We start from the raw sequence: 14156 nt of genomic DNA, 5'->3' as shown, positions 1-14156 counted from the left end.
CGGTCACAGTGCACGAGGGAATCTCCATCCGAGGGTTGGGGGGAAACATCTGTCGTTGCGAACATGATAAACAGTGGCTAAGTTCCCTATACTTCGCAGACGACAAAGCTTGAATTCCAAGTCCCTGGTGAGGTAAAGATTACAAGTCCTGCTGAAGATCGTAACATTGAGTCAGTTGCTAGCTGAGTCGACCTTGGCCAGTTCAGTGAACGATGACGTTAAATCCGCTTGTTGAGATATAATAATGGGGTCCGTCTTAGAGACTTAAATTTAGAAACCCATAAAGGGCGAGAATAGTGTACTGCGTAGAGCAAAAGTCACACCACAGCCGTATGCGAACAGCTTTTTGCGAACTGGCGATGGGATCCATCAAGGTGCACGGGAGGAGAGGTCTGCAGTTCGACCCTAACCCTCCCTTTGGGGCGCCAAGACAGAAGCCAAGGCTCCCAGCAGTGACGGCAGTCAGGCAAGCTTATCATCCCGTAGCATCCATCGCAGGAGCACCAGCCGCGCCGGGCCGTTCGCAAACGACAGTTTCGATGCATCACTTGGCCGGTTGTACGGCACGAAAATTCCTAGTCATCCCCTTCTGTGCCTGACAGCATTTTAATAAGCTGCAGAACCAACTATGTAAAGTTTGCACGATTTCAACTTAGTTTCACCTCACCCCAACTGCGCGGCGAGCGATGAGCGATGATCCGGGCCCGAGCTCCACGGTCCGGCAGCCCCCGTCACGGTCCGATGGCGAGTACGACACCGAGGAGCACGCCGTGCCCGGGAATATCGAGGATGGCGGCCGCGGCGATGACCGATCCAGCGAGGAGGAATCCACGTCACGGAAGCAGGAGAAGCGTCGGGAGGGCTTGGCCAAAAAGCTCGAGCTCGTAAGCCACCTGCAAAAGAACCTGGACATGATGGTCTTCGTGTACATCTGCACTTTGTACTATATGGAGTGAGTGTGCCCTCCTACTCCTCTACCTCGTAATTCTTCCCCCGGGAACCAAACCAACTTACCAACAACCCACTCTTCCCAGACGCTCCCTCCTCCGCTTCCTCCTCCGGCTCGCACCGCACTACTCCTTCCTCACGCCCAAGGACGGCCTCCTCCTCCCCGCCGAACACCCCCACATCTACACCATCTTCATCCCGAGCGTCCTCTGCATCCTCGCGCACATCTTCTTCGGCCTGCCCGAAGCCGGCGAGGCGACGCGCGGCTACCTGCACGGGGGCGTCATCATCGACTTCATCGGCCAGAAGCCGCCGACCTCGAAGCTCGCCTTCCTCTGCTACGACCTGGTCATCCTGGGCGCGCAGTGTCTGATGCTGGCGGTGCACCAGGAGCGGGAGAACCTCAAGAAGGCCGTCTCGCCGTCCCTGCGGACCATCAGCCTGAACGATAGCCAGCCCGAGCAGCCGGGGGCGGCGGCGGCGGGAACGACGCAGGACCACGACGCGGAGGAGCGCGGGGAGTTGAGGGACGAAACGTACCTGGGCGAGGGCGGGGGGACGGAACTGCAGCCGCTTTCCGGCAGCGGCGGGCAAGCGGGGAGGGGTGAGGGCGCGGCGGGGGCGGCGGACGATGAGCAGGCGGGCGGCACATACTCGTCGGCGGCGGCGAGTGCCGACATGCTGGATATTATCAGCTCGGGCAACGCCGTGTTGGGGAACTTCCATGTCATCCACGCTGTCCGGGCGGTGGGCAACGGCGCGCAGGGTGCGGCCGCCTACTCGCTACGGACCCTCGGATACAGTGCCACGATTGCCGCGCTTGCTGCGGAACGGAGGAGCAGGCTTGTTTCCGCGAGGCAGAGGTAGTAATAATGCCCTGAACGTGTTTCCTGGTTGTGCAACGTCCAAAGAGGGTTTGGTTTAGGCGGGCCCGCCTTAAAAATGAGCTTTGGTTTTATTCCTTATGCTACCTTCCTCCCGACATTACCAACCCCTGTCCCCTTGACTGATATTATCAAGTCGCCCGCCCCATCGTCGTCGCCAGCATCCCGTATCCCCCAACTGCTCGCCCCGAACTCTTTCAAGTCCCTCGCCAGCCCTATTATCTCCTCCCGCGCCATCACCTCCCTCCCCAGCCTCAACCTCCCGACATCCTCCGCCCCCATCGCCATCAACGTAAGCACCGTCGGCGCCGCCGCGCCCGTCACACACCCGCCCTGCGCAATGACCTCGAGCAGCTGGTACGCGCACCTCGTGCCGATGTCCTCGGGCACCACCCCACCCTGGGGCGGCGCGACCTCGTCGGCCGCATAGAACACGCCGTCGGCGCTCGACTCGGCCACCAGGCTCAAACCAAACCCAATACCGAGCTTCCTCTTCGAGGCACTGCCCTTCTCCCCGACCAGCGGCGCGGGGTCATACTGCGCAGCAACATGAACATCCGACACCAGCTGGTTCAGCACGCCGCGGGCGGCCGTGATCATGCGGTTGTTGTGGCTGGCCGACACGCCCGTGCAGTAGGCGACGCCGCGGATGCGGCGGATGCGGCCCGGCCGCCGGTTCAGGTGCAGCGTCTTGGGCAGCCGCACCTGGCTGGCGAACCGCAGCTCCACCACGCCGCCGCCGCCGCGCCCGCCCGGCCCCGGGCACGACCGCGATAGCACGCGCAGCTCGATGCGCGCTGGTGGGATCCCGAAGAGCCCGTACAGCGGCAGCACTGCCGTGCGGAAGGTGTCGATGGATAGGTCGCCCGTTGATGAGGTGCCGGACGTGATGACGCCGGGGCCGGAGAAGCGGACGTTCATGTGCGCTTTGGAGAAGGGCGCCAGCAGCGCTAGCGGGAGGAGGAAGTAGGTGATGCTGCGGTTGCAGGCGGCCGGGAGCACGTGCTCGATGGCGTCGCTTGCCAGGGCCGAGCCCGCGCCCGGGGTGGTGCCCGTGATGAGGCCGGGCTGGTAGGTTATTGTGGTGCCGCTGTAGGAGACGTCGATGACGCTGCCGTTGGTGACGGCCTCGAGCAGGCGCAGGAAGGAGACCTCATGCGGGGCAAGTCCTGGGTTGGTTGGCGAGGCGGAGCGGATCTTGGAGATGTGGATTGGTCGGCCGGTGAGCGTGGAGAGGACTAGCCTATGGGCGAAGGCGCGGTGGCCTGTGAATCGCAGGAATTCGGGTTTTGAGCCGGACATGATGTTGGGTGTTGGCGATTGATCAATCAATCAATCAATCAATCGCTCATGGAAGGTGGGAAAGCTTGCAGCGATCGGCTTGCCGCAAGTTTCCAGAAATTTTGGAGGGCCCTGCTCGATTCCACTGGTTCTGCCGGGCGGTCAGAAGAGCCAAGCCACTTATCGGTTGAGCTTGCACGCTGATAAGAGGTTTTTAGCGGAGTGTCTCCACAAAAAAAAGACGCCGATGCAGACAGCCCGGGGCGAGAGTCCCAAACGGGTCTTGCAGGTTCAAATCGAGTCCGAGTCTCTTGAACTGGAAGACGGACAAACCCGACAAGCCCTACGAACCCCATCACCCCTCCCCCTCTCTCAGTCGCTGTTACGTCTGTCACCTTCTCACCCCAACCCCGCATCCACCCGTTGGGATTAAAAGTGCCAGGAGTAACTACCGATGCCGCCTCTCAAATGCCACCCAGGACGTTCGCCCTCGACTTGAGCAGTCGGTGCAGCAGCTATGTCTGCAAGTCGTGCCTCGACAGTTTGCGGCCCGTGAATGCCAGCTTCCGACCATGGCTCGCCAGACCATCATCATCAAGAAGCGCCACCCGACGACCTCAACCACCCCCTCGCATGCCCCGGCAGGCTGAGGGCAAACCGGACCCCGCAGAGCTTCAGAGAATCCTCACTGAGGAATTCGAACGCGGCCCCGACTCCCCCGCCTCTACCTCTGAGAACGGATTAGATGTCAAATTCTTCGACCAGGAAGCCCCCGGGCGAATTCGGCGCCTGCGCGATAATGACGAGTTTGGAGTGGTTGCGGGCGGCTTGGACTCCGAGGTTGAGACGGCCATCAACGACCTAGAGAAGAAGATGATTAGCACCGTTAAGATGCTGGAGCGCATGGAGGTGCAGGGCGGGCAAAGCGGGCAGGAAAAGGCAGACAAGCTGCGGCAACAGTTCAAAAAGACCATCGGGGTGCAATACAAAGACAAGACTGGTCCAGCGGCCGAAGCGCATCGGTTGATGCACATTCCGAGATTCACCGGCCCGCGCCAACGGCACGTAACGAACCTGAACACCTTCCTGGCCCGGAACGACGTGGTCAAGGGCGGCATCCCGAGGGACAGGGACGTGGCAGAATGCTGGAAGTACTATTCCGCGGCGAGGAGATCACTGGCGTCGGCGTGGCAGAACGTGCCGCAAGAAGTGTGGAATTACCTGTGGATGATTCTGTCGTGGAAAGGGGAAGGCGTTCAGAACCCCAACCGCATGCAACACGTCTACATCCTCGCCAAAGACATGCAGGCCGCTGGCGTGCCTTTGCGAGACTCGCAACAACTTCTCGCCATGGAAGCCATGTTTATCGATGGTTGGCAGGAGGAGGCCATCGAGGTTTGGAAGAAGGGCGTTGTTACCCTTGGGTCGAAGCCCGAGACCTTCAAAGACTACTGGGAGCTCGGTGTCCGCATGTGCAGCTTGCACGGAGACACAGAACGGGCACAAAAAGCCGCTGACACCCTTCTCAAATCCTCGCACCCGCCCAACCCCCGCATCCTCCTCCCCATCACACGGGCATTGGCGGCGAAAAAGGCGACCGCCGACCAGGCCTGGGAGTCGTACACCAACATGCGCACTCTCCTCGGAGAGACCATGACAATCGAAGATTACGATGAAGTAATTGCCATGTTCCTCACATCCGACTGCGTCGAGTATGCTCTGCAGGCCTTTGTCGACATGATGTTCTCGCGCGCCATTGACATCCGTGGGAAGACTAGGTTGCCGCTACGAGTGGCCAACCATTTCTTTATCGGCAAGTGGCTGAAACGACTCATTGGAGCAGGCGACTTAGAGGGTGCCTACAAGGTGGTGGTCTATGTCCAGAGCAGGGGAATAACCCCCTCGCCCATCCAAGTCAATGGCCTCATCGCCGCCTGGTTGAGGTCAGGATCCGCCGAGAATGTCGAGAAAGCTGACGCCCTGGCCTGGGACATGATTCATGCTCGTTTGGACTTCGTCAAGTTGCGACAGCGACAGGATGTCGTCGGATCCCATGAAGCCGACGGCACCTCTGTAACCCAGAAGGCCGACGCCGAGCCAGGATTCATCTACTACCCGACTCGCGCGACCGCCGAGACATTCTCCATTATCGCAGAAAATTACTGCTCTCGCGGGCTTCACGACCGGCTGCAGAAGCTGTTTGATGTCCTCGAGCAAGCCCAGATCGGCCCGGACAGCTTCCTCATGAACCAAATCATCCGCTCCTACTCCCTACATGGCGAGGCCGCCGAGGCGGTCAACCTCTACCACGTCATGACCGAGGAGCAGCACATCCGGCCCGACGGTCACACCTTCCTCACTCTCTTCAACAGCCTCTCAGTCAACCGCCTCATCCAGCGCGACCCGATCCTCACGAAGCAAGACATCGCCACGGCCCGGCGCTTCTTTCGCGACATGATACGCGCCGAGTGGACGTTTGACTCGCCCGACACCCTCGTCCAGCTGCCGCGCACGGTGCTCTTCAGCATGCTCAAGGCCAAGGACTTCCGCGGCATGATCGTCGCCGCGCGCGCCATGAGGGAGCTCTTCGCTTTCCACCCGACCGAGGCCCTGCTCATCGAGATGGCCACGGGCGCCGGCTCCCTGCAGGTCAAGACCAAGCGAAACATGCAGCGCCTAGTCGGCGGCCGCCACACCATAGGGATCCTGATGAAGAAGCACCGGACCGAGCTGATCCAAGCCGGCCATCCGGGCGTGGAGATGACCGAGGAGGAGCAGGTCAACGAGCTTCACGACGTGCTGGAGAAGCTTGTGCTGCACAAGGCCGGCGCGCTGGACATGGCCCCCGAAGAGGTGCGGCCGCTGTTGGAGGAAGCCGCCGAGGAAATGGGCGTGTATGATATTGTCTTCAAGAAGGACCCCGACCAGATCGCGAAGCACAGGAAGCTCGACAAGCGGATGCCAGGGTTTGAGCTTATGTAGATGTATGTATGTACAGTAAATGTAATATGGCCACTCAAACATCGCGTCTCAAGAGTTTGCGTACATCACACTACGGCGGATAATCAAGTCAGGTGGGCTCCAGACCCCCTTCGGCTGCACACACCTGGAGCGACCCCCTATCAGACATGGCCTTTCACTCAAATACACTCTGATACACCGTCACCGCCGCCAACCTTTCCCCATCACCATCCCACAACGACAGACACGGCACAACCGGCCCACCACCCTCACCCCTTTCACCACCGCCCGGCGTAAACACCGTCGCATCCACATACCTCACCACCACAGCCGGCTCCACGCCAATAGAACCTGACTCGCCCAGCTGCGACAGCGCCTCCCTCGCAACATCACCATGCACCACCGCCACACCCCGACCCTCGGGCCCACACCGCTCCGCCACAACCGTCTGCACAAACCGCACCCCGCGCCCTTCCCCTTCCCCTTCCCCAGACTCAGACCCAGACCCAGCCGCAGCCGCAGAGCCGTCAACAACAACCTGCCACACAACCACCTCCCCACCAGGCACAGCCGACACAGCAGCACGGCGAACATGCACGGCACCCTCGCCAGCGCGCGCCACGCCCAGGTGGGCATGCCACTCGACGGCAGCGGCGCGCGGGAGGGCGTCGACCTCGGCGACAAACAGCGGCGGCACGGCTGGCTGTGAGGGTAGTGGGGTGCGGGTGGTGGCGAGGACGGAGCGGTCTGGTAGGGTTGGGGCGGAAGCCCGGCTGTTGGCGTTGTTGTGGTCTGAGGTGAAGGTCATGTAGGCGGGGTTGTAGCGGCGGTCCCAGAGGTCGGGGCCGGTTTCGTCGTCGCTGGTGTCGTTGTCGTCGTCGTCGGTGGTGGTGGGGTGGGGGGTGTGGGCTGCTGTCCAGGCGGTGGAGGCTGCTTGCGCTTTGGAGCGCATCTCGCTGTTCTCATCGTTCTCCTGGCCGGGAGGAGATACCGGGAAGTAGGCTACGGCGCTGGTCCACCACTGGACGCCCATCTCGAGGCCTATTCGCCAAAGGTGCTGGAGGGAGAGGGATAGCTGTAGCGGCAGGGTGTCTGCGGTGCTGCCGACTGGCAAAGCCATAGTGGCCGGGACGAGGGGGATCTGGCCTGCGATGCTGACGAGTCTTGCGCCGGAGGAGGAAGAGGAAGCATCCGACTCGCCAGATCCCCCGAGGCTCGATACGGGGATGGAGATGGCCTGGCTGTAGGGCCCGATGTTGGCGGGTGCCCAGTACGAGCGCGACTGCACGTGCAGGCCGTGGCGCTGGTTGGGCTGGAGGGCGGTGTGAACGGTCAGGTAGATGGCGATGTTGGCGGCCGCGGCGTCACCGCAGGAGATAGTAACTCTCGAGGGGGGGTTAGGTGCGTCAAACAGTGTGCCGTAGACACTGTTAACGGCGGGGAAATCGGCCATACGTCTGAGGATGACCGTGGCGCTAAGGATAGCGGACGGTGGAATGTCTTGTTCCCGAAGCCGCTGACGGACTTGCTCGACAATAGAGCGAGTCTCTTCTTCGACGGAATCTAACTTGCTGCCGACGAAAGACCACTGCTGAAGATGTTCACGAGCAGGCGGTTGAAGAATCCCAACCTGAGAGGAGAACTCAACCTCCGCAACTGGACCTGACTGGAGAGAACCATCCGTATCAGGCGAAGACAGCGCATTCATCACACCAACAAACTTGGAATCAAGCAGATCAGGAATCCGAACAGTACCCCCAGCCGCGCCTGCGTCTGGCTCCTCGGCCTTATCCTCCAACCTCGCATTCCGCAGGCTAAGCCAGGCACTCCCGCCGCCCTCCCTAACGACACGGCGGTCACCTTCAGCAACCACGATCCGCTTCCTGAACAGCGCCGGCGGCCCGTCCAGCACAAGGGTCTCGAACTCGCCCCCTTCCCCGATCACGGCGCCCGTCTCGGCCGCGCCAAAGCGCCGCATCGCCCGAGCAAGCCTGCCCTTTCCGGCGGCACTCGCAACGTTGGTCCACAGAAACGCATCGTCCAGGCCGCCGCTCGCAACCTTGATGATGCGGGCCTCTACTCCCGCCGCCGCCATGTCATCCAGCAGCTGGGCATCAGACCCGGCGATGGGGTCTAAGGGACCCGGGGTCGGGAGCACGGGGAACTTCCACAGATAGGCCAGCGGCGTCAGCCCGAGGCGGGTAGCCACCGACTCCACGCGGGTGCGCTGGTAGGTGCTGAGGATGGCGCCGGCGCAGATGGCGTTGGCTTCTGGGTGCGCCTTCTTGATGGCCAGGAGGAGCGGGACCATGGACTCGGTCTCGTCGGTGTCCTCGGCCTCACGGGCACGGTCCGACCCGGAAGCCCCATTCTTCTTCTGATCAAGCTTCGGCGTCAATGCGAAGGCCCCTGCCTCCGATCCTGCACCGGCGCCGGAGTCGTCCCCGGCCGCAGGGGTGGGAGGGCTCCGGTGATGAGAGTAGTCCTTTCCGTGCTGGGTCGCACCGCCGGTGATTGCCCGGCGGTAAAGCGGGATGCCTGTAGCCTCGGCATAGAGAGGGATCACCTGGTGGCCCACCGTCTGGTACATGAAGCTGTTGAGGTCCCGTTCATCCTCATCTGCTTCGGGCACCATCTCATTTCCAGCCCCCCCACCTTCATGACCCGGCAGAACGGCGACGGGGTGCCCACCCTTGCCCGAACCTTGACGCGGCCCATGGCCAGGGGTTGACATGAGTCCCGGGGCCGAGACGGCGGCACTGACCGCTGGGGCAACGGAAGCTGTGGCAGCCGGGGTGCGCGAGGTATCATCGCGGGGCCCAGACTGCTGTGGTAGTATCGGGTGCAAATTGGCGAGGGCGACGACGCGGTGCCCGTTGGCCCGGCAGTGGAGGAGCGAGAAAAAGCTGTCTTTGCCACCAGAGACCAGGGCAATCACATTGAGCCCCCCGTCGGCCTGGTTGGACGCCATCGTTGCCAAATCCGTCAAGAAGTTCTTGGGGACTCGTCACTCCGCCACAGCGAGCAACCCGCTAACTGCCTGGGAATTCCTGGGCACACTGAGCTGGACCAGGGACACCCACACCGGGTCGTCCCGCGCGTGGAGATACGAGAGCCCGTTTCGAACAAGTTATCAAACGATATTGGCAGATATTGGCTGTGCCTTCGTATGGAAGGCCGGAATGTTCTTCACGAGTTCCACAACTGCCGGCGAAGAGAATACGGCGGCTCGGCTAGATTGGCGAGTCATTAGTTCATGTAACGGAAAACTGTTGCCGTTGATGGGCTCGAATTTGGCATCATTTGGGGGTCAACCAAGGCCGAATATGGCAAACCATCGATTGATTTCGGTGGATAGTGCATGGGCTCCGATGGGACTTTGCGTGCCGCTAGCACCCGGTGGGAAGTGGGGCCGCTCCGGGCTCCTGGTTCTCGGGCAGGGCACGCAGCGAAGCGCTCACAACGGGAATGTAACATGAGGAAGCTCTGGGGGTTCCATCTAATTTCCTCGGCCAACGCCATCCGCAGTCGATGTTGCTTGGCTGTGACGAGACGTTCGAAAGAAGAAAAGAAATGGAATGTTTGTTTTGGGAAGAGAGAGCAAATGAGAGGATGCCAAAAAAAAAACATGGGATCCGCACGAGGGTTTGCCGGTTTGCCACCAACGACACAATTGGGAAGGCACGTCTGAGGTGCTCCTGAGACAGATCGCCCGGCCCCGGAGCTAATGAGTCTTGAACGTGGGCCGAAGGCAAGAGCAAAACAGGCCATTTGAAGATGGCGTTGCAAGTGACTGCCCCATGCAGAATTCAAGCTCGTAGATCTGTCTCACTTGCTCCATCGATCCACACGTGTCCAGACGGCGGAAGCCATTCGAATTTGGGATGTCAACGCGTTGAGACAGAAGCAAAAGTGTCAAACAACACAGCCAGCAGAAACGGCAGGAGGAATTGCTCCGGTGGCGTCGACTGACTCCATACACTAAGTCTGTAAAGCAATTTGCACAATTCATCACATCTGAGAAATAACGTGGAAAAGCATCAGTTGTGTGAAGAAAGAGCTTCGTTGAATTTGATGTACACATTGCGCGCAAAACTACCTAGTCATCTCTCGCTGATTTGTGACCTGCACATCACCCAACTCCATCCATACAATCCGCCTTGATAGCTTGCAATTCCGAGAAGAGCCTGGGCAGCGAGAAGATAGCTAGTCGTTGAAAAGGGCAAAGCAAGTCCGCCTCAAAAAGTTAAACATACAACATCGACCCCACACACAAACAAACACCCACCAGAAGGACCGAGGTCCTTCTTTTTTTCCACCAGAAGAAATAAAAACTAAGCACTGAAAAGGTCAAGTTTGTCCCAGAGCCTTGGCGGTTTGAACCTGTCGCTCCGCCTGTGCTGTACAATTACAACGAGTGTAGAGAACCCGAAACAAATATGGTAAAAAGGGGGAGGGGGTTGTGCAGTTGACAAGATATTGAAAGAGAAACCAGAAAATAACCACTGTCCTCTCCTCCCATCTTGGCAGATCCCTTCCTGTCATGAACCACCTCCGCCCAAGACGGTGAGGAAAATGCCCGAGTATGATGAGTCGAAACGGTGATGTTACAATGCGGAAGAGGCGGATGAAATATGCGCAAACGCCGAAACAGAAATTGACCTTGTACTCGCTTTGCTTTGAAGTGATCCCCCCCTCCCACCCCTGCCCCGGGTGCAGTAAAGGCGCCGTGTGAAAATAAAAAACCAATTCCCTGGTCATGCCGGCGTTTCGAAATGGAGTGATCCCCCCTTTGTATGCTGATGACCTTTCCCACCGGTGTGATGTATTTACCATGCCCAGGCTGAAGTCATCATGGGTCGTCGTATCGGGCATCAATGGCGACGGCACGTTCCAAGTGCGTGAACCATTGCCATTGTGTGAAGAGTGTGCGAAGAAGCGAAGGTTGGCGTCCCGAAGCGGCGGAACGAGTATGCGTCCAACTGCTTACTCGGCCCGCTTGCGCTTCTTCTTGCTGTGGTCGCTGCCTTCGTCCGAAGACAGCTCGCTACCGCTGCCCGGAATGTCGGCGGCGACCTGGAAGAGGACCTTGCCGAGGGAGGAAAAATCATCACCGGCCATGCCGGGAGCGCCCATCATGGACGGATGAGGGTAGCCGGACATACCCGCACCACCGGCGCCCATGGAATCGGGATCGTCGATGAGGTTCATTACGATGGCGCCGGCGCCGTGGGTGCGAGCGTGCTGCGCGAGGTTATCCGAGCGGGAGAACTTCTTGCCGCAGTCGCCGCACTCGAACGGCTTGTCCTGAGTGTGCAGCGAGCGGTAATGGCGCTTGAGGTGTTCCTGGCGGCGGAACCGGCGGAAGCAGATCTCGCAAACAAACGTCTTGGAGGGGTCCTCGGTCAGAGATTGCTTGCGTCCACGGCGGGTGGTGGGGGCCGCGAGGGGAGTTGACCCGGCGTTCTCGGAGCCAGAGTTCGACTCGGACTCGTTCTTGGTCTCGGTGGCATTGCCCGTGCTGTCCTCGTTGCTAGGAGACTGGCTCTGGGTGCTACCCGATTGGGAATCGGCGACGGTGCTCATGGCGGGCTTGTCGCTCTTCTTTTGACGCTTGTTCCTGTGCGCGTCACTGTCGTCGCCCGAATCAGCTGGGCTGAGGAGGCTGTCGGCGCCAAAGGCGTCGCCGGCTTCGAAATCTTCCGAGTCGTCGCCGCAGAGGTAGCTCGATGCGCCGAGTGAGAGCGCGTCAGAGCTGGCACGTGACCGACTGATCTGAACCTCAGTGCAGTCGCCGAGGTTGACAAGCCCGTTGACAAAATCGTCCTCGGAATCGAGATCGGAGAGGGCGTCAAAAGAAGGGAGGTTGCTGCAGAGCTGCGAGTGGAACTCAAAGGAGGAAGAATCGGGTGAAATTGCAGGCGTCGCACCCCTGAGCACAAACTTCTGGTCTTCGTCCTCGCCAGCGCACAGGGTGGGCAAGGCAGAGAATTCGGGCGCGAGGGTCGAGTTGACAGTGCCGACAGTCAAATTCCTCGGGTCGCAGAAGTCGTCCGACGAGATGGAGCGCGCATAGGGGGATGGCGAGGGAGAAAGAGAGGGGCACGAGGATGCGGGAGAAAGGAGGTCGCAAGCCTGTGTGTTGAGCGGAGCGATCTTGGATGCCTGTGGTTGCGCGGGGAGGTACACTATTGTTATGCTGGGTTAGCGTTTCGTCTCAAAATTTAGTGCTGTAACAAGCAATCGATCCCGCCAAATCAAGCCAAAACGCAGGGACCAACTTCCCCATCCACCCGACAGCCAGAGCGATCCCACCAACTGCATCTTCCAAGTTTAAGGGAAAAAAGGAAAGAAAAAAAAAAGAAGAAAAAAGAGACAAGTCACGCCAACCAACCGCTTTTTTCTTGTTCACAACGGTGGCACACCCCTCCGCGTTTAAACCCCAGTCAAAGGGAAAAGGAAAAAGAGGCAAAAATGGCAGAAGAGAGCAAAGCTTACCAGGCGTCAGCGGGGGTGATGCGCATGCGGACCAGTCGAGGCTCGGGAAGCTCTCGAGCTCCCCGTCCATGCCACACGATTCCTTGCCATCGAGTCCCGAAAACATGGGGTTCAGCGGGGTCTGCAGCATGTCACAGCTGCCGGGGCTGCTGATGGCACTGCCCGATGACGAGAGCGGCGGGGTCGACGGGGAGTACATCCCCTCGGCCTCGCACAGCTCCGTGTCCAGCACGATGGTCGGCTTGGGGGCGATGGGCATGGGGGAAGCCACGGGCGTCAGTGTCGACGGCAGGATCGGGACGCTGCCGAAACCCTTGGGCAGAAGCGGCGGCTGCGAGCACGAGGAGCCGGGCCGCGAGTAGACGGGTGTCGAGGGCAGCGGAGCCACGATCGGAAGCATGGACATTTGCTGCATCGCCGGGTGCTGGTGGTGGTGTTGGTGGTGCTGGTGTTGTTGGTGTTGTTGCGGGATGAACCGGCCGTGTTGCCGGCTCTCCGGGTTCATATCCGGGCTGTAAAAGTAAAAGGCCGGCCCGTTCGGGTGGGTTGTCATCATGGTATCCATCTCTGATGCTGCTCATTGTTGTTAGCCATGGCAGCCCTGTAACAGTCCCGGGTTACAGCTGCCACCAACCTGTCCTTGGTGTCGTGTCTTGGATGGTCTGGATGCTGTGTCCCACTCGCGTGTCTCGCTGTCGTGTTAAGTATTAGGTAGGTATATATGTGTGTAGTGTACAGTTGTCGTCGCAAACGTCGTGTCGGCTGTGGCCTAATGATGGTGTGGTTCGGTTCCGCTAAGTAAGGAATGGATGGCAGTTGTGATCGTGGGATCAAACAACTAGCCGGTTTAGAGGGCTCGAGGGTTGGTGTACATAGACTCGTCTGAGTGCCTTGTCTCGCTGACCGTCACACTAGAATTTCCCACTTCCTATCTGTTGTCGGTGACTTCGCTATCGCTGCATGGAAGTCGAGAAGGAGGATGGGAATTATGGTGAGGGGGGTTTTGGTTGAGACTGAGTTGCTGTAAAAGAAGGACAGGAAAGAGATTCCGAAAAGGCTCGAGACCGGAAAGAAACAAGAACCGACAGGTGAAGCAAGAAGAAAGAGGGGATCACGCGTCTAGGTCGACAGATCTGCCCGTGTGGAGAGGAACCTGGGAGGCCAGAGAAGGGAAGCCCTGGCGGATATGTACAAGACGCTTCCTCCAACCCACCCCAGATCAACGGCGGAGAGGTCGCAATGGCCGATGGTGGCTCGCCTGGCTGGCCGGTCGGGAGCCCACCCCATGCCCGCGCCGTCTCGCTTGGACTAGACAAGGGCCAGGACCAGGAGGCCACAGGCCCCTCCGGGACTGGCCCACTGGTGCTTGAGACCCCTGTCTGCATGTCTGGGGCAAGGTGGAGAGGCAACATCAGATGGGTGGATTTCTCAAGTGGAGGATGGCGCAGCGATTAGCACAAAGTTCTAAATCGGGACTGGTTCGGCCATGCCCTCGGAAGTACCGCTGAACTGATGGTACATTGACCCACCAAGTAAATGCAAAGCGGCGAGCGGTCCTTGGGTCCCCTCGTCCCTTCCGAGGGT

The 14156-nt window shown here is 59.7% G+C and overlaps 5 protein-coding genes across 5 annotated transcripts; 2 read left to right on the top strand and 3 right to left on the bottom strand.

The window, feature by feature from the left end:
- Positions 1-514: 514 nt before the first annotated feature.
- B0H64DRAFT_430096 (uncharacterized protein) lies at positions 515-1936 on the top strand. The gene is made up of 2 exons (XM_062805923.1): positions 515-952; positions 1035-1936. Exons 1-2 carry the CDS (start codon positions 687-689, stop codon positions 1813-1815), a joined length of 1047 nt encoding a protein of 348 aa, XP_062662523.1. The 5' UTR covers positions 515-686; the 3' UTR covers positions 1816-1936.
- On the bottom strand, positions 1756-3305 carry B0H64DRAFT_87818 (RNA 3'-terminal phosphate cyclase/enolpyruvate transferase). The gene has a single exon (XM_062808920.1). It carries the CDS (start codon positions 3132-3134, stop codon positions 1911-1913), a length of 1224 nt encoding a protein of 407 aa, XP_062662522.1. The 5' UTR covers positions 3135-3305; the 3' UTR covers positions 1756-1910.
- A 46-nt stretch (positions 3306-3351) lies between these two features.
- On the top strand, positions 3352-6095 carry B0H64DRAFT_354723 (uncharacterized protein; the record flags this gene model as incomplete). Its single annotated transcript, XM_062801544.1, has 1 exon — positions 3352-6095. Exon 1 carries the CDS (start codon positions 3582-3584, stop codon positions 6093-6095), a length of 2514 nt encoding a protein of 837 aa, XP_062662521.1. The 5' UTR covers positions 3352-3581.
- Positions 6096-6172: 77 nt separating this feature from the next.
- On the bottom strand, positions 6173-9184 carry B0H64DRAFT_87816 (uncharacterized protein). Its single transcript, XM_062808919.1, has one exon. It carries the CDS (start codon positions 9043-9045, stop codon positions 6250-6252), a length of 2796 nt encoding a protein of 931 aa, XP_062662520.1. The 5' UTR covers positions 9046-9184; the 3' UTR covers positions 6173-6249.
- A 1465-nt stretch (positions 9185-10649) lies between these two features.
- B0H64DRAFT_87769 (uncharacterized protein) lies at positions 10650-13345 on the bottom strand. Its single transcript, XM_062808918.1, has 3 exons — positions 13207-13345; positions 12573-13145; positions 10650-12262 (listed from the first exon to the last, which is right to left on the bottom strand). The coding sequence occupies exons 2-3, from the start codon at positions 13135-13137 to the stop codon at positions 11061-11063; spliced, it is 1767 nt and encodes a 588-aa protein (XP_062662519.1). The 5' UTR covers positions 13138-13145; positions 13207-13345; the 3' UTR covers positions 10650-11060.
- Between the last annotated feature and the right edge of the window lie 811 nt (positions 13346-14156).

Source organism: Chaetomium fimeti, assembly GCF_033439085.1.
Source record: "Chaetomium fimeti strain CBS 168.71 chromosome Unknown B0H64scaffold_2, whole genome shotgun sequence".
NCBI lineage: Eukaryota > Fungi > Ascomycota > Sordariomycetes > Sordariales > Chaetomiaceae > Chaetomium > Chaetomium fimeti.
The sequence above is the reverse complement of the archived record's forward strand: the minus strand, read 5'-3'. Positions and strand labels throughout refer to the sequence as shown.